The 19,068-nt window shown below is 39.6% G+C and overlaps 2 protein-coding genes across 4 annotated transcripts; both read right to left on the bottom strand.

The window, feature by feature from the left end:
• Nucleotides 1-494: 494 nt before the first annotated feature.
• On the bottom strand, nucleotides 495-7,766 carry LOC108710847 (toll-like receptor 2). 3 transcript variants are annotated; one of them, XM_041586079.1, is made up of 3 exons: nucleotides 7,651-7,766; nucleotides 4,765-4,891; nucleotides 495-2,483 (listed from the first exon to the last, which is right to left on the bottom strand). In XM_041586079.1, exon 3 carries the CDS (start codon nucleotides 2,468-2,470, stop codon nucleotides 1,067-1,069), a length of 1,404 nt encoding a protein of 467 aa, XP_041442013.1. In that variant the 5' UTR covers nucleotides 2,471-2,483; nucleotides 4,765-4,891; nucleotides 7,651-7,766; the 3' UTR covers nucleotides 495-1,066. The 3 variants fall into 3 exon arrangements, with proteins under 3 accessions (XP_041442013.1, XP_041442012.1, XP_018107512.1); XM_041586078.1 differs by lacking the exon at nucleotides 7,651-7,766 and adding an exon at nucleotides 6,300-6,984 and having other exon boundaries at nucleotides 495-2,486; XM_018252023.2 differs by lacking the exon at nucleotides 7,651-7,766 and adding an exon at nucleotides 6,300-6,984.
• Nucleotides 7,767-11,823: 4,057 nt separating this feature from the next.
• Nucleotides 11,824-19,026, bottom strand: nudcd2.L (NudC domain containing 2 L homeolog). Its single transcript, NM_001095382.1, is given in 4 exon segments — nucleotides 11,824-12,247; nucleotides 14,191-14,342; nucleotides 14,983-15,031; nucleotides 18,802-19,026. Coding segments are annotated over 4 exon segments (474 nt in total). The 5' UTR covers nucleotides 18,991-19,026; the 3' UTR covers nucleotides 11,824-12,163.
• Between the last annotated feature and the right edge of the window lie 42 nt (nucleotides 19,027-19,068).

The raw sequence follows: 19,068 nt of genomic DNA, 5'->3' as shown, positions 1-19,068 counted from the left end.
ACCCCTTTGTTTTTAATCAGTGCATAACCCCCCTTTCCTCACTGGCCTTTTCCTCAGAAAATGTTCTTTGAGCAGGCATTTCAACTGTTTACTATGGGCAAAAATATTAAATGCTTGCTCAAAATTCTATAGCTGAACCAATTAAAAGTCATGGATAAATACGGGTTCTCCGTTTTGCCAACAGTAATTTGTTACCTGTATTCAACAATAGTAAACTCTTCCCCGTCCCGCACCAGTCATTTTAGTCGCAGAAATCATTCTTTATTAGCCGATTTAGCAAAAGTAAGCAGGCACTTATGTGGCTAACCCCAGTAAAAATAATACAGTGTCCAAAAAGTCCATTATATGCTGTATATCATAGGGGTCAGATCAGGGGAGGGCAAGAGGTCTGCAGCCCCCTGGATTTTTATACCCCTGGACTCAATTTTACATTTACATGTCCTGTAATGATTGATTTTTTTTATTATTAACATATTATTCACATATTACTGAAATTTCATTTTTAATGGATTTTTATTTAAATGTATAAATAAAACTGCAAATCACATCACTTTACATCTTTCACATGAGAAGGCTTTTGTGACAAGAGATGTAACAACATTTATAAACTTTGCTCAGGTCCAGTAACCGCCCTACACTCATGAATGCAACGCTGTGCTGAACAGAGGCAGTGTTATATTTAATGGGGCAGAGCAGACACCTGTAGCAATTTTGCAACATAGGAACTGGAGGTCATAAATGGTTCCTTGTGTGTTATTGGTATGGAACATTCAAATCTAAAAAGTGGCGGGGAGCCACACAAGCATGAAAAAATGTTCCTGGGGTGCCAAATAATGGCTCTGATAGGCTAGCTTGCAGTCCGTATGTGGACCGACAGGCTACTGGAGGCTCTAATCTGCCTCCAAGCCAAGAATTCAAAAATAAGCACCTGCTTTGAGGCCACTGAGAACAACATCCAAGGGGTTGGTGAACACCATGTTGCTCAAAAGCCAATGGTTACGGATCACTGGTCTAGAAAAAAGATGGATCATGTTTTCACATAGCCCTCCAAATATACAATGCTTTTTTATGTCTGAAACTGCATATTGCACACATTTGATCTTTGCAGATTCTGTAATCGCGTCTTTTTGCTTTGATGGAACTTATGAATGCAAACGACTACAGCCACGACGACTAATAACGACACAATACAAATTAACACAGATAAAAGAGGCTTGTGGCACTCAAAAAAGGAAAGTTCCACTTCACTAACTCGTTGACCCTTCAGGGAATCTGGGGAATCACATACGTAACCATCAGGCCACTGCTGGAAAGTCAAACTAGACATTGTCATTTCATTTATATCATGGACCAGAGAACATGAACAAATATATGGGATATTATCTGCCCTGACAGTGCTCATATGTCTGAAATATTGTAATTGGCCTCTCTGAAGGGTTTTCATTGGGTTGCCATCTATGGCCAGGATCTGCAGGAGTGGAAAGATTCCTATAGATGAAATAGTAGTGAACAAATTGTGAGAGAGATGGAGTTCCCTCAGACTAGGTAGTGAGAGGTTGAGGGCATAAAGCTTATTGTAGCTTAAATCTAAAATCTCACAGTTCCGAGGCAAAATATGGTGCAGTTCTTTCAAACCAGTGTCAGACAGATTTAGAAGAGTCAACGATGGCTGCCATTCACAAAGAGAAGCTGCAGCAGATGAAAGATTATTCCGGCTTAAATCTAGGTGCTTTAACTGATTTTCTTTATTGAGTGTTTGACATATGGTATCAAAATTGATCAAGTAGTTATGGTGGAGCTTTAAAGTCTTGATGTTGGGGAAAGCACCTTGGCAAAAGGAAGAGGAAACATTTTCATCTTGGAGAAGATTTTCAGACAAATCTAATGAGGATAAAACCTTAAATTGCCTACTTGTGTTGCATGGTATGCCTGATAGCTGAGACTTTGTCAGTATTAACTCCTCCAATTTAAAAATCCAGCTTCTTAGGCCAGTGAAATCAGAAACTCTATCAAATAATGGGTACGAAGACCCATTTATGACTTGAAGAGAAAGAATTTGAGGAGGTGATCCAACCATCGGCTGACTGTTTGATTTGCCTTCAAAAGTTGTGTTCACAAAAGCGAGCATGTTGATCTGTATCCTCTGAACCCAGTTTAGAAACGAAAAGAGAAATTCTTCGGATATCACAACATTTGCAAACACCACTTTTGACAAAGGAAGGTGGATCATGGCCAGTACTTGTTCCATCTCCACGTTGTGCAAAGAATATTCTTCGGTATCCACAAAACGTCCTCCTTGAAACTCCAAACTAGAAGCCTGGATGCACGACACGATGCTCATGACATTAGTTAGGTCAACAAGTGAGCAGGAGCAGTGTCGGAGATCTTTGTTGTAGGAGCATCCGCCATTAGCCCAGAGGATTTTCTGAGTGATGATCAGGAACAATGAAAAAGGAATCCTCATGGTCATAATGTAGAATCGCCTGCTTTCATAAACAAAAGATGAAGCATTCAATAAACAATACAATACAGGTATGGGACCTGGTATCCAGAATGCTCAGGATCTGGGGTTTTCTGGGTAATGGATTTTTCTGTCATACCTAGAAAATCATGTAAGTATTAAATAAATCCAATAGATTGGTTTTGCTTCTAATAAGGGTTAATTATATCTTAGTACAGGGTACTATTTTATTATTACAGAGAAAAAGGAAATCATTTTTAATTTCTGTAATTTGGAGCTTTCTGGATAATGGGTCCCATATCTGTAATAGTTTTTTATATAGAGATAATGATAAAGATAAAATATGTTAGATAATACGTCAGGCAGAGATGAAAGGTAAAATAAGTACTTCCCCCGTAAGACTTGTCTCTATAAAATACTAACATTAAACACTGACGCTTTAAAAAAAAAAAAATCAGTGCTCTGAAACAAAAATGTCACTATTCAGTAAAATTCGAGAATTGTTTAAATGTATGAATACTTTAAAAAGGCACATATATTTATATACAGCATGTTTTTTTTGTAAGTGTATAACTTAGAATTGGAAGCCTTGTTGTGCTGTGGACTGTATGGAAAAAGCACCACCAACAAGAAATGCATTAAGCATCCTTGCAAAAAGGATTTCCATCCAAAAATATATTTTTCTGATAAGTAATACTGACAAACACTGGGATAGCATTCCTAACAAGTTGACCAGTTTTAATGAGAACTATACCCCTCCAAATTTCTATTTTGTGCACTGATAATCTAATAGAAAGTGTAATGCAAAGGGGACGCATTTGGTACAACATCAGTGCAGAAAGGTCCCATGGGGAGATATATGGATCAGTTAAACATCTTTTTACAAAAATTTTTTTTTTTTTTAAAGAGTGACAATGCTGTCCAATCATTTCTATTTAGAAGGACAATTATTGTACACATCACAGATTAAATGAAAATAATGAGGTCACATCAGTAATCAGTCTAATGATCCCTTGAGCAGGCTAGAAACCAAACAGAATACTTTGGCTTAGGACAACTGGTTCTGAATAAAGCTATCTATTTTTATAGGACGCCAAGAAAGTGAGAAAACTCTATAGAGCTTCCAAGAACTAAATTGTTCTCAGGGACCTTAATCTATCTAGTTCAGTATTTTCCCAGCTAACATGTGTAATGGCACATGACAGTGGCTCCGCAACACTAGAGCTATACATAATCCTTCACTTAACTGTAGGGCTTTAGTCTAAAGCTGGCCATAGATGCAAAGATCCGATCGTACCACTTTCGGACCGTGTGTGGAGTCCCGTTATTTTTCGTCCCATGGAGATCGGTCATTTGGACGATCGGGCAGGTTAAAATATTTCTGTCGGCTGCCGATAATATCTCTGTGTATTGCCGATCGTACGATTTTCAGTGGGAGACTGTCACCAGCTTTGTCGGACATAAACTTTTGTACGATTGCTGTCAGGGGCAGAACATCGGCTGATCTTTTTTTACTACTTTATTTAAACTGAAGGTTAGTGGCAGGATGGGAGATGGGGGAAGCCCGATCGTTCCAGGATTCAATCTTTACTTTTACTACTTTATTTAAACTGAAGGTTAGAGGCAGGTCAGGAGATGGGGAAGTCCAAGCGTTCGAGAATTCGAATGATCGGATCTTTGCGTCTATGGCCAGCTTAAACCTAGCACCCTTCTATATGTACAATACTGAACACCATCCCAAAACCTGGCTGCTTTGACCAGTAAAAAGGCAGTAAACTAATCTTTCAGTAACTTTATTCTTCATATAGATATTTGTATATGAGATACAAAAGTAAATTAGTATCCTCTGTATACACATACCCGTGTACTGCTTAGGTGAAAATTATGGATTGGGATGGCCAATAGATAAGATTGATTGATAGATCAATAGGCAATGGATAGATAAATAGATGACAGATAGATGATATGATAGATAAATAGGTGATGGATAGATAGATAAGATAGATAATGTATAGCTAGATAAATAGATCATAGATTGGTAAATTATTTATAGATTATTTATAGATAAAGATATAGATAGGTGATGGATAGATAAATATATGTTAGATAGATGATAGATAAATAGATAAAGCATAGATAGGTAGGTAGATAGGTGATGTTAAATAAATAGATGATATAGATAGATGATAGACAGATAGATAAATGCATATATGATAGATAGATACTATTAGAATAAAATGATTTAAGGATTTTTATGAATGTTAGCTAGAGGCATATATTAGAGAGATGTTTAGGAAACTTACTCTTTAAGGTTCTCTTGTAAAGGTCTTGTTCATTTTCTGAGAATGTTCTCAAATTCGTTGTTGCTGTTGCTTCTGCAGCAATTTCTCAATGCAAGAAATTCACTTACACTGCCATTTCTCCGCCCCCCTAAAAAAATGTAAAAAAAAAAAAAAAAGGTAAGAATAACAGCGAGGACAGACTGCCTTTTGAGAATTTCCCGTAATGTAGGAAAATGTATTTTTATTGCTGTAGTACGTGTCTGAATCAGAGAAAACGATGAAGCTGAAAGTGGCGCTTGTATTTATATACGTCCTTGAGAAATAGGAGTTGTTTTATTATTTACTATACATTTAAACCCTGGAGGTGATTTTCTTTATAAAAAAAAAAAACAGGAGTGTATTAAGATGTGGTGAGGGAAGGCAACACGCATGCATTTAATTCTGACTAATGCTAAAACTTGTGTGGCATCTGTATAAAAAAACATGTCATTGCAAAACATATCCAGTTCTTCCTAGATATTAACATTTGCGTCAGTGCGTGTTTTATTTCGGCAGAAGCCTCCAGGACAAACATTCTTTGCTCATTGTGGTCTCTAATTTTCTGCGTTAGCTCAGGTTTTGTGATGGCGTTAAAAAGTCATCATAGAGGAACACACACACAGGGCAGCCATCGGGGGGACAGGGGGGAGAGTTGTAGGGGGCCCCAAGGGTAAGGGGGGCCCTGCCACGCCACACTTACTTGATTGGCCGGGCCCCCCATCTATCTGAGAGCTGCTGACTTCGGGAAGGCATGGACGTTTAAGGGACCCTGGCCACCAATTTTCTCATAATGTGGGGGGGGGCACTGGCCACCAATTTTTCTTTTTTCATGTGGGGTCCTAGCCACCAATATTTTTTAATGGGGGGGCCCTGGCCACAAAAATTTTTTATTAACATGTGGGAACCCTAGCCACCAATATTTTTTAGTTTTTTTACTGTGTGGTGGGGGGCGGACCTGTGGGGGTGGGGAGGGCGGACCTGTAGGTGGGGCTTGCGGTGGGTGCAGCCCAGGGGGCCCAGGAAATTTTGTCGTATGGGGCCCTGCGATTTCTGATGGCGGTCCTGCGCACGCACACAAAATCCAAGTGCAAATTACATGACAAAAATGTGTTCCCAGTGCATACGTTTTTACGTATTTAGTTTTGTGTTGTTTTTTTTACAAGACAATATGATTCAGTAATATTAGATGGTAGATGATATATTTGTCACTCTCTTACATTTTAAAATGTTTCTTTAATGGTCTTTTAGAAGGACTGCCAAGGATTAATTATATCTTTTGTCTGGATCAAGTACGAGCTACTGTTTTATGATTAGAGAAAAAGGAAATCATTTTTAAAAATTTGGATTATTTGGATAAAATGGAGTCTATGGGAGATGAGCTTTCAGTAATTTTAGAGCTTTCTGGATAACGTGGTTTCTGGATAACGGATCCTATACCTGTACTGTAATATTGAGTGAACTAGGGTGGTAAGAAAGATGAAGATGGTAAATTGTATAGTAAGGATGGGATCAGTTACCTGTGAATCTTTCCAGTGCTCTGTCTCTGTTTCACCACATTCTGCTTGCTTTATCTGCAACAAAGCTGTTTTTTTTCTCTGGCCTTTTGGTGCTAGGAAACTTGATGGCTCTCTCTCCAAAGTTCCGGACCAGGTGCTGGACTTCATTTCCTAAAAACTGAGCAGCTCACTTTGTAATTGTTATTAAAGATGCTGCCATGCTGTGTACTTCATAAAATGGCATAGCCAATTCCTTTGTGATAGAAGTAGATACTTGTACAGGAGCCATTATCTGGAAACCCGTTATCCAGAAAGCTCCGAATTACAGAAAGGACATCTCCCATAGACTCCATTTTATTCAAATAATCCAATTTTTTAAAAATGATTTCCTTTTTCTCTGTAATAATAGAACAGTAAACAAGTTAAATACTCAGCAATTCCTAATAAAAAGTCGAAGCTCACCAAATGTAAAAATTGATCTAGAGGGGTCAGCCTTCTCATCACATTCAGTCAAATGAAATGTAGACAATTCGCACTTACCAATGAGGTTAGGTGGCCCGGGTGAAGCGCCCAAACCCGTAGTTTAGGATGAGATGCAAGAAAATCCTTAAGTAATTCAGAGCTATCTGGATTATTGGTTTCTAGATAATGGATCCCATACCGGTACTTGATCCAAACTAAGATATAATTAACCCTTATTGGAAGCAAGACCAGCCTATTGGGTATATTTAATGTTTACATGATATTCGAGTTTACTTAAGGAATGAAGATCCAAATTATGGAAAGACCCATTATCTAGAAAAGCCCAGGTCACGAGCATTCTGTAGAACAGGTCCTATACCTGTATCATTCTTATTAGACATTATTAGAAGGTACATGCACATTATACAGTGACATGATGTTCTATCTTGAATTTTGTACCGATTTTGTAATTTACGTATCAGTTTTCATTAGAACGTGTTTTCTTGCTTAGAACCAGTGAATGTTATTAGTATTTATGATCACCTAAAATCTGATCAGAATTGCTTCAATGATTAAAAATGTATACTGCTAACAATAAGCTACTACATGGGAATCAAAACTGAGCAATGGTAAATATTCCCCAAAGTGATACTCTATTGCTGTGCACAATATTTCAGATGCATAATCACTGACCTCTCGCCACCAGGATTATCAATATGCCTGCTTATCGGTAGGGCTGATTAAGGAACATAGATGATAAATTGTATTATTGCACTTACCCCTTTTTTTATCAAAATCCCCACCACTATTACATCCAGCTTGGGTTGGAAAAAGACATTTTCCATCAAATTAAACATTTATACGTTTGCCCCAACTTAACCGACACATAGAAGGCAAAAAAAACTTCTACCTTATTGCAGTCTCTAATTGTGTCTTTGTCTCTGTACAGGGATGTTATAGAATGGTCAATTCTAAGCAACTTTACAATTGGTCTTCATTGTTTATTTTTGACAGTTTTTGAATGATTTGCCTTCTTCTTCAGACTCTTTTCGCTGCTTTCAGACCGCCATCTAAAAACAATTACTCTGTAAGGCTACAAATTTACTATTACTATTTTTTATTACTCATCCTTCTATTGAGGCATCTCCTATTCATATTGTGGTCTCTTATTCAAATCCATGCATGGTTGCTAGGGGAATTTGGACTGATGAATTTGCAAACACGAGAGCTGCTGAATAAAAATATAAAAACTTAAAAGCCACAAATAATAAAAAATGAAAACCAACTGCAAATTATCTCGGAATGTCACCCTCTACATCACACTAAAAGTTATCTCAAAGGCCCCTTTAAAGAAACTTGAAGAGTTCACCAATGGCGAAGGTCACCACTCTCTTTTCATTTGTATGTGATTTTTAGGTCTTGTTTATCATAGTGTGAAAGTGAGAATTGCTTCTAAATATGCCACTAAGAATCCAATTCCTCAGTGTCCTGGGGAAAGTGCCATTTCAACTTTGGCTTTGAATCACCTCGGCATTAAAGGAATTGTTCAGTGTAAAAATAAAACCGGGTAAATAGATAGGCTGTGCAAAATAAAAAATGTTTCTAATATAGTTAGTTAGCCAAAAATGTAATGTATAAAGGCTAGAGTGACTGGATGTCTGACATAATAGCCAGAACACTACTTCCTGCTTTTAATCTCTCTTGTTTTCCATTGTTTGGTTACCAGACAGTAACCAATCAGTGACTTGAGGGGGGGGCACATGGGTCATATCTGTTGCTTTTGAATCTGAGCTGAATGCCAAGGATCAATTGCAAACTCACTGAACAGAAATGTACCATGTGGCCCCCCCTTCAAGTCGCTGACTAACTCAGAGTTAGAGAGCTGAAAAGCAGGAAGTAGTGTTCTGGCTATTATGTTAGCAATCCAGTCACTCCAGCCTTTATACATTTTTGGTTAACTAACTATATTAGAAACATATTTTATTTTGCACCGCCTATTTACACCGTTTTTATTTTCACACTGAACTGTTCCTACATAATAAATAATCATCATCTGCTTCCACAGTTTCAAGAACCGTTTGTGTCTTTTCTCCAGTGGTTTCTCCACAATGCCATCTAATGTATATACTGTAAATCTTCCCACTGAAACAGGATTTTGCCCACATGACTAATCTGGCAATTATCAAGGCTCAACGGCAAAGTGGCAACATCCTCCATGGAACCTATTGTTTTCCACACTTCACTATCATCAGCAAACACAGAGGCAGTACATACAATGCCCAGCTCAAGGTCATTGATGAATATGTTACTAAAAAAAGTGATACAAGGGCAGACTGAAGTAATCCACTTACAACATTAGTCCCAGCTAGATGATGACAGATAGGGCTAAGAACAGCAGCTGGCCTCGTGCAAAATGGTTTGTTATTAGGGTTAGTGCGGGTAAAGGTTAAGACTAAGACACAACTGGTTACAAGTGGGGCCATAGGATGATCAAATAGTTATTCGGGCTTGAATCAGGTCTGGAATGAGAATCAAAATAGGCCCCAGCATTTCACATACACAGAGGCCCAAACAGCTCCTCATCTGCCCAATAAAATAGTAACTAAGGGAAGCCCCTCTGACATTTGCCAAAACCTATAGATTGCCAGTCTAGGCCTGGCTAGAATTTAGGCAGGTGGCTAAAGGGGAGATTGGTAGTGTCAGGTGATGTCCAAACTAGGGTATCGAAAACATGAAGCAAGAAGTAACAGACCTTTTCTTCTTCTTCAAAAGAACAGCTTGTAAGATGTTCCTACCACAAACCCAAAAATGTATAATACATATATATATATATATATATATATATATATATATATATATATATATATATATATATATATATATATATATATATATATATATACATATATAGACAAATACAAGATTCCTCTGCACTCAACCCATTATCAATATATTTAAGACAGCGACATTTTGTGCATACTGCTACTGAAAAATGCCTTACCCTTTAAACAAAACAGGGATTGTTTGTCCATCTATTGCAATATATTTAAGCTGGCCAACTATGTCAAAGTCATCCCATATCTGGCCAGTCCTATGCTCAATTTTCATCTGACTCATTAAGAATTCTATGGTTTAATTATACATTTTATAAAAGGGACGAATACGTTTTACCTGCAACTTGAAAAATATGTCTGGGTGACAGGTCCACTTTAACTGCAGTAAAAATATGTGCTATAACCAAAACATCATGAATAGCAGGCATCCTGGCAATAGGCAAAAACAACGCACCAGTCACATTCCATAAACTGTACAGGTTACATGGTGTTTTTAAATGTTATATAATAACAAAAACCAGACCTTTAGAAACCAATAATGTGACATTGATGATCCCTCTTCTTTCAGTTGTTTTCAAATAGTTCACTAGAAATAAAGACTTATTTCAACTGCTGTTCATTTTTACAGTTTTTCCAAAATTTAAGTTTAATGTTCCTGACTCTGGTGTTTCAGTCTTGCAGCTCAGTGATCCAGCAGCAAAATAGTTACAATTTGCTACATTACTTGATACATTTCTCAGCAGCATCTGTGGGAATATCAGCATTGTTTATATTGTATCAATTCTAACAGCTGCCCTTTAATGACACTCAGGGATTCTGCTCAGCAAGGACAAAGATAAGGAATGTATCAACTAATGGATCAGTTTAGAAATTTACAGAATCATTGACTCCCTTCCCAGAGCCGCTTTCAAAAGACATAAAAAGGCGTATAAACTTCACTATTAGAAAAATGGTCACAAATATATAATGGAAAGTACGGTAATTGGAAAAGTATAATTTCTGGTGAACTATCTAAAAGCAACTGAATTGAAAAAAAGTATTGGAAGGTGGAACTCGCTTAAAGGAGAAACAAACCCGTAACATAAAAAAACCCTACCCTTTGTAGATCCCCTCCCTCCTCCCACCAGCCTAGGTGGTACCCAGGGCAAATGCCCCTAACTTTTTACTTACCCCTCCATGCAGATTCTTTACCCGCAGTTCACGGCAGCCATCTTCTTTCTTAGTTAAACTTCGGAAGCTGACCGTCGATTTTGGCGCAGGCGCAGTTGGAGTAATTTTCAAGTCCCGAACAACTGCACATGTGCAGAAAGTCCCAATAATTTTTTGTTGCGTGCGCTGAAAACAAAGGTCTGCTTCCAAGTTTAACAAAGAAAAGAAGATGGCTGCCGTGAACTGCGGGGGGCAGAATCTGCACCGAGGGTTAAGAAAAAAGTTAGGAGCATTTGCCGTGGGTACCACCTAGGCTGGGGGGAGGGGAGGAGGGAGGTCTACAAAGGGTAGGGGTTTTTTATGTTACAGGTTTGTTTCTCCTTTAAAATGGCTTTTGTTCGATTACTGGAATGAAAGTGAACCAGTAATTCTTAGCCTTTATTCACTTAGGAGTCACATGCTAATCACAGTTAAATCCCAGGTCTCACTCTTATGAAACATCAAAATTAGGGTTTGCATTTTGTACATAAGTGTGCTACAGTGTTGTTCAGACTTTGCTTAAACTCTGTGTAGAGAGTGGCAGCTGCTCCAGCTCTGTAGAGGGAACAAAAAGTCTGTTCATGCTCATAGATTTGCATATGATCCTCACAGACGAGGGGAACACAGCTCTAGACAAACTACAGATTCCTTATTCACTGTGTACTGCTATAGTGCTCTATTAATTATGACTTTCGGCACATAACGAGCCACTATTTTCCTAGGTGAAATGTGTCTTATAAATGCAGTGTGCCTGTGTGTTTTTTCTCACCCCTGCATATAGTCTAGTTTATTTTAAGCAACCTGCAACTAAGTTCCTTAACCGAGATACAGGCTTTAACACCTACTGCAGACTTTCCAGCAGCCTCACTATTCATCCCAGCAAATAAGCAGGTAATGCAACCCCGGGCTCCTATGGTGAAACACAGGGTCTTCTGCCCCATTCCTTACTTGGGAAAATCTAAAGTCAGCACTGCTGACATTATATATCAAGTAAATTGCTAATTGGTATTGTAGGCCTTCCAATATATTCTCCCTTAGAGAGTTCAGTCACAACAACCAAGCAGAATAATTGCTTTTTTAATTTTTTTTTTTTTTTAAGAGCAGATGTAGGCCGCAGGGAGTAGTAAGAAGCAGACATATAATTAAACCAAAATAGCGGTAAACATAAGCAAGAGAAAAAAAGAAAGGCACATTTAATCTTCTAAAAAAATAAGCAAAAAGACCTTTTATATTCAATTGGCAATGGTTTATGGTACATACCATAAAAAATGACTGAAAATAATACTAATTTTTTTGTAACTAAATTTGGCAGGGAAATTATTTATAAACAAACAATTCAACAGGCAAAATGCTCTTTAACTTGCTGGTAAAAGAACTGGAACTATCATAGACGTCTCTTGTTCACTTTTGTAGATTTGAGAAGTCAGGTCCCCCTTTGCTGTAGTTCCCAGAAATTTCTGCTCCACTGAAATCGAAGCCTGGATTCTGGTATTTGATAGAAGAAAAAAAAGAGAGATAGAGAGATCATTATAAGAAATAGAACAATGCAATCAGGTTCTGCTATAAGGCTAATATCAGTCTAAAAGACTAAGCTGCTGTCACACTTAAAGGAGAAGGAAAGGCCCCCAGTAATTGAATTCACAGAGGCCCCTGACATTTTGAAGAAAGAAGTAATTTAAAGGGATCCTGTCATGGGAAAACATGTTTTTTTCAAAACGCACCAATTAATAGTACTACTTCAGCAGAATTCTGCACTGAAATCCATTTCTCAAAAGAGCAAACAGATTTTTTTTATATTAAATTTAGAAATCTGACATGGGGCGAGACATTTTGTCAATTTCCCAGCTGCCCCTGGTCATGTGACTTGTGCCTGCACTTTAGGAGAGAAATGCTTTCTGGCAGGCTGCCGTTTTTCCTTCTCAATGTAACTGAATGTGTCTCAGTGGGACATGGGCTTTTACTATCGAGTGGTGTTGTTAGATCTACCAGGCAGCTGTTATCTTGTGTTAGGGAGCGGTTATCTGGTTACCTTCCCATTGTTCTTTTGTTTGGCTGCTGGGGGGGGGAAGGGAGGGGTGATATCACTCCAACTTGCAGTACAGCAGTAAAGAGTGATTGAAGTTTATCAGAGCACAAGTCACATGACATGGGGCAGCTGGGAAATTGACAATATGTCTAGCCCCATGTCAGATTTCAAAATTGAATATAAAAAAATCCGTTTGCTCTTTTGAGAAATGGATTTCAGTGCAGAATTCTGCTGGAGCAGCACGATTAACCGATTCATTTTGGAAAAAAATTTTTTTTCCCATGACAGTATCCCTTTAACCTTTCCTTCTCCTTTATACTACCATACCGTATATACTCGTGTATAAGCCGACCCGTGTATAAGCCGAGGTACCTAATTTACCTAAGAAAACTGGAAAAATGTATTGACTCGTGTATAAGCCTAGGGGCCCCATGTCAGATTTCAAAATGTGAATATCGAGACATAAAAGTCAGCTCATTTTTACATTTAAAAGAAATGATTTAACAGATAAAATCATATTGAGAAGTTTGTAGACAATTTTGAGAAAAAGGAGTAACAAAAACTATGGAATCAGAGGCTGCACACTACCTCCCCACCACCCGCACGGGGCCCCCAGCCACAAATTCCCCTCTGTCCCCCCTTCTCCCCCAGTGCTTACCTTCTTCATGTGTATTACAGCTGCTATTGAGTGGGGGAGGTCAGGAAGGAGTGAAGGCAAGAAGCAGCTCTGCCAGCCGCAGGAGTGGATCTGGGCTGACGAGGCCCTGGGGGCCCACCTAATGTTCCCTCTTATTCCTTCTCGGCTATACGCTCCTTCCGCGGCCCCAGCAGGACTGTCTGTGACTGACTGTCACGATCGCCGCCCGGAGCAGGTCCAGGAGCTCCGGGCGGCGCGTCCTTCCCTGCCGGCGTTCGCTCCCAAAATGGCGGCGCCCATGGCCGCCACGTGGAGCTCCTGGACCTGCTCCGGGCGGCGATCGTGACAGTCAGTCACAGACAGTCCTGCTGGGGCCGCGGAAGGAGCGTATCTACGGTATGACCCGCGTATAAGCCGAGGTTGAGTTTTTCAGCACATTTTGGGTGCTGAAAAACTCGGCTTATACGCGAGTATATACGGTATGTGTTACAGCACTTGCTGTGTGGTAAGGGCAAGTAAGTTAGCTTGAGGAAATCAGCAGTTCAGTACAGGCATTTCAGGATAGAGGTATCAATAAGCTCACTTCAATAAGTTCTCTGAGCTCTGTATTATAATGTAAGTTCAGAATCCATAAGCTGTGGGAACATAAGCAAAGTGTTGACCGACCTTTAAGGGGTGGTTCACATTTGAGTTAACTTTAATTATAGAATAGTCAATTGTATAAGACTTGAAGTACAACATGATATTTAGACATGGATACATTACCTCTCTCTGAAATCTTTCAAGTGTAAGCTTCTTTTGCATCTCATCTTGGATCCAGGGGTCTGCTGAATATTCTCCTTCTAATAAAGAGCTCCAGCAATTGCCAGCGTCCCGATTTGTTTTCGTTAGGACTATCCGTATAAGTTTCCTATCCTCTGTCAGTATGAGGGGGGATATACGGTAATACAAAAAAATTAATTTTCTCCAGATTATCAAAACAGTCAAATAGAAAATATATGACCCATTAGCCTTTTCCATGTTTGCAAAAGACCTTGGAAAAAGTGCTAAAATCTATTGTGCAGAATGCAATTGTAGTGCAGGATAAAAACGGGACAGGTCTATCAAGGTGTGATTACCTGTGCTTCATAGATCAGTGACAGAGTGTGTGGGAGAGTGTGTGATCTAGGCATTCAGGTTGTGCATTCTAACCATGGGGAAGATACCACCTCACTAACTAGTGCATACAAGCAGCAATAGTGAGCTCTATCTGCGACACAGAGTGGGATGATTTTCCAGGAGACCATCAGATTTAGAGGCCTATTTATTAGGCTGTGTAAAAAGTGGAGCGAAGCATTACCAGTAATGTTTCCCTCCCCATTTTACACAGCATAATAAATAGACCCGAATATGATCTGCTTATTGCCTTATGAATGCCGCTGCTAGATAATAATCACATTGTTTATTTACATGAACTATTTATGAAACAATTTCCCCTATTTGGAATAGGACAAATCACATCCCTTTTTAAAACAGTTAAACATCCTCACTGGCTCATGAAAAAAAAAAAGCAATTACCTAGAGTCCATGTTGCTTCATCAGTTATTGTAGAATCAAATAATTTCCCCTAAAAAAAAAAAAAAACAAAACATGAAGCCTACTACATCCACCAGATGGCAGGGCATTCATCTGTAAGGCTAATGTTGCAGGAGGTGAATTCTTTGTAACATTAGCCGAATTCTCAATTCCTGATTAACATGTACAGGTATGGGACCCATTATCCAGACCTGGGGTTTTGCGGATAAGGGATCTTTCCGTAATTTGGATCTCCATACCTTAAAAGTGTACTAGAAAATGAGTTAAACATTAATTAAATCCAATAGAATTGTTTTACCTCCAGTAAGGATTAATTATGTCTTAGTTGGGATCAAGTACAAGCTACTGTTTTATTATTACAGAGAAAAAGAAAATCAATAGTAAAAATGATTTGATTAAAATAGAATCTACTGGAAACGGCTGTCTCATAATTCGGAGCGGTCTGGATAATGGGTTTCGAGATAATGGATCCCATACCTATATCTATAAAGCCTCAACACATACCCCAGTGGAGTACAATAAGGGTTTGGCCACACGCACAGATTCGGGGAGATTAGTCGCCAGGCGACAAATCTCTTCTTCGCGGCGACTAATCTCCCCGATCTGCCTTCCACAGGCTAAAATGTAAATCGCCTGGGGGCAGGCACACGGAACACTTCGTTTTCCGAAGTCGCCCGTAATTGCCTCACAAGGAAACTTCGGAAAATTAAGTGCTCAATGTGCCTGCCCCCAGGCGATTTACATTTTAGCCGGCGGAAGGCAGATCGGGGAGATTAGTCGCCACGAACAAGAGGAGATTTGTCACCTGGCGACTAATCTCCCCGAATCTGCCCGTGTGGCCAGACCCTAAATGGGTGTGTACACTTAACATACAGATAACATGCAAAATGCAGCCTAATCTAACAAATACAAACAATCTACAAGATACATTTAAACAAGGAAAGTACAAGTCAGTGTACTTGTTAAATTCTAAGGCTAGCACCACACGGGGACAGAACTCAGCCAGCTGAAGTACACAGGCCAGTTTCATCCTCAATGTGGGCAGTAGCCTTCTCTTCTTCTTGCACCCGTAACCATTTTGTCAGCTCCAGCGCGAACACGCTGTATAGTCCCGCGGTTCTTTGCCAAAATCAGCCAAGTGTGTTCGTGCAGAGCCAATACAACGGTTTTGGATATGAGAAGGAGAGGAGGCTACTGCCCATGGCAGGGGCTGAAATTGGCCTGTGTATTTCAGCAGGTTGATTTCGGGCCCCCGTGTTACACTAACCTAACGGCAAATACCTCAAAAGACATTTGCATTAGGGTAAAACAACCTGTGGGTCGGGTGGGTTTGGGGAGGCTGAACTCCATCCCCGACCTTAGTGCATTATTATTCCACCACCTTCTGACAGCCGCTGCTTATATGTATACTCACACATGTCTCGGCCTCCCCCATGTGATGTCAGGGAGGCTGCAGATATGTAATTAAGGATGGTGTGCCAGATGGGGTTGGTTTCAGATTATGGAGAAAGAGAGGGCAGGCTAGGGTCAGACATGGAAGCACTTTTTGTCACCCCTCGCATCACTAATCTGCATAGGCATAAGTAAATAATGATAGTTATTCAAGATTAAATACCATATGTAATTATTATAATAATCCAAATACAGTGAAATCTTGATTTTAAGTACCCTGATTTTAAGTTTTCCCAGATTTTACATAATGGTTTCCTGGTCCCCTGAAAAGCGTAAAATGGATGTTCTACTGTATTTAGTGTATGAACTGATTCATGGGGTCCACAGCAAAGTGGACTGTATATGCAGTTAGAGGAAGCCCCAATGGGACACAAAAGTGATTAAATCATAAATATCAGTCAAATATTACCCAAAGCAAACCAGGCCATATAACAACGTCCTGCCTGTTGACATTGGTAGTTTACCAACTGCATTGTGCAGGGCTGCCATAGAGGCCTATGTGGCTCTCAGAGGGCATTTGATGGCCTAAGATCTCCATAGCCCTCTTTATATGACCTCATACTAGAATACTCCGGCCCCAACTGCACCACCTGCAAGGAAAATCTTGAAAACCCCATGCAGAGCATTAACTGGTGTGAGACCAATCGATGACAATTTGATTATGAACAAAGCTGCCAGTTATTAGTGTGTGATTTGTGCTGGAATCGGGTTGTTGTCTGTTTTCACATTATTTACAGTAAACCTTGGAAGTGTTACTTTCTTGTTTCAGCACGTTACAAAGCAGTGTCATATGTTTCACCGAGGTTGCCGGCAACCATTTTAAATATCTTATTTCCCAGTTAATTTATGGAGACAGTTCACTTTTTAACCTTGATGGCAACCTGTGGTTCACCTTCAAAGTAACTTTTAGTATGTTATAGAACAGGGGTCCCCAACCTTTTTTACCCATGAGCCACATTAAGAGCCCTTACAGACGAGCATTTTTACCTGCGCTCCACTGCGTTCCGTTTTTCTACGTTCAGCCGCAGGGGAGCGCAGGAATGGACGCATTAAATTTTTTTCCAATGGGGCTGTACTCACAGAGGCGCGTAGGCACGGAACGCAGGTTGAGACGCAACATGCTGCATTTTTCCTGCGTTCGGCGCCTACACGTGCCTGTGTGAGTACAGCCCCATTGAAAAAATGTAATGCGTCTATTACTGCGCTCCCCTGCGGCTGAACGCAGAAAAACGGAACGCAGGGGAGCGCAGGGTAAAAACACAAAGAGTCGGGGAGCAACACAAGCATGAAAATACCCCTTGGGTTGCCAAATAGGGGCTGTGATTGGTTATTTGGAAGCCCCCTATGTGGACTGGCAGCCTACAGGAGACTATACTTAGTTTTTAAGCAATTAAAACTTGCTTCCAAGCCTGGAATTAAAAAATAAGCACCTGCTTTGAGAAAACTGAGAGCAACATCCAAGGGGTTGGAGAGCAACATGTTGCTCATGAGCTACTGGTTGGGGATCACTGGTATAGAACGACCAATTCTAAGCAACTTTTCAATTGGTTTTCATTATTTATTTTTTTATAGTTTTATAGCGATTTGCCTTTTTCTTCTGATTCTTTGCAGCTTTCCAATGGGCGCTGCTGTCCCCTTCTAAAAAAAAAAAAAACAAATGCTCTGTAAGGCTACAAATGTATTATTATTGCTACTTTTTATTACTGATCCTTCTATTCAGACTTTCTCCTATTCATATTGCAGTCTCTTATTCAAATCAATGCAAGGTTGCTAGGGTAATTTTGGCCCTAGTTACCAGATTGCTTAAAATGCAAATTGAAGAGCTGATAAAGAAAAAGCTAAATAAAATAAAAAATGAAAACCAATTGCAAATGATCTCAGAATATCACTCTCTGCGTCATTCTAAACGTTATCTCAAAGGTGAACAACCCTGTTGGTCTTTACTTTTTTTGGTTTTTAATTATTAGGGTTAAAAATAAAAATAACGCTTGATGCCAATGTTATTAATAGGAAAAAGCAACGGCAAGAATATAAGAAGGCCGGTATTTTTTTCCAGAACCCTATTAGTTATCATGTACATTTATTCTTTTCATCTGCAGCTCTCAGGCTGGGACTGTTTCTTGGTTGCCAGGGATGTATTCCCTAGCAATCAGATTAGTATGAATCAAAATGGAATTTCTGACAGCAGAGGGTCTGGCCATGTCCAAGCAACACAAATGGCATTATAGTAATAACACAATTGCATTATAATGAAGGCTCGCTGTCAGTCTGAGTAGGCAAGCTCATGTAGAACATACTGTCATTATGTGAATTTGCCCATTAGAAAAAGCAGACATATAATCCTAGCACCTTAAGTACGTCCTTCCCCTTCACAATCAGTGAAACATCCCGACTTCCCAATTTGCACTGGATTTCTTTGGATGTTGTCCCTTCAGGCACATTAACTTCAATGAAAATCTCTTCCATGGTCTGAGACCAGCAGCCCCATGGCGTCTGACAAAGCACCACCCCGCTCCTCTCATCGAAGTGAACAGACATTGCCTGGAACTGAAGAGCAGGCCAGCGTACTCCTCATACCAGAAACAAATATGGCGGCCGCCGCGTGCTAACACGACG

Source organism: Xenopus laevis, chromosome 3L (genome assembly GCF_017654675.1).
Source record: "Xenopus laevis strain J_2021 chromosome 3L, Xenopus_laevis_v10.1, whole genome shotgun sequence".
NCBI lineage: Eukaryota > Metazoa > Chordata > Amphibia > Anura > Pipidae > Xenopus > Xenopus laevis.
The sequence above is the reverse complement of the archived record's forward strand: the minus strand, read 5'-3'. Positions and strand labels throughout refer to the sequence as shown.

Bases quoted from the DNA above. Each gene is read 5' to 3' on its own strand.
- LOC108710847 (XM_041586079.1), bottom strand. From the start codon at position 2,470: ATGACCATGAGGATTCCTTTTTCATTGTTCCTGATCATCACTCAGAAA.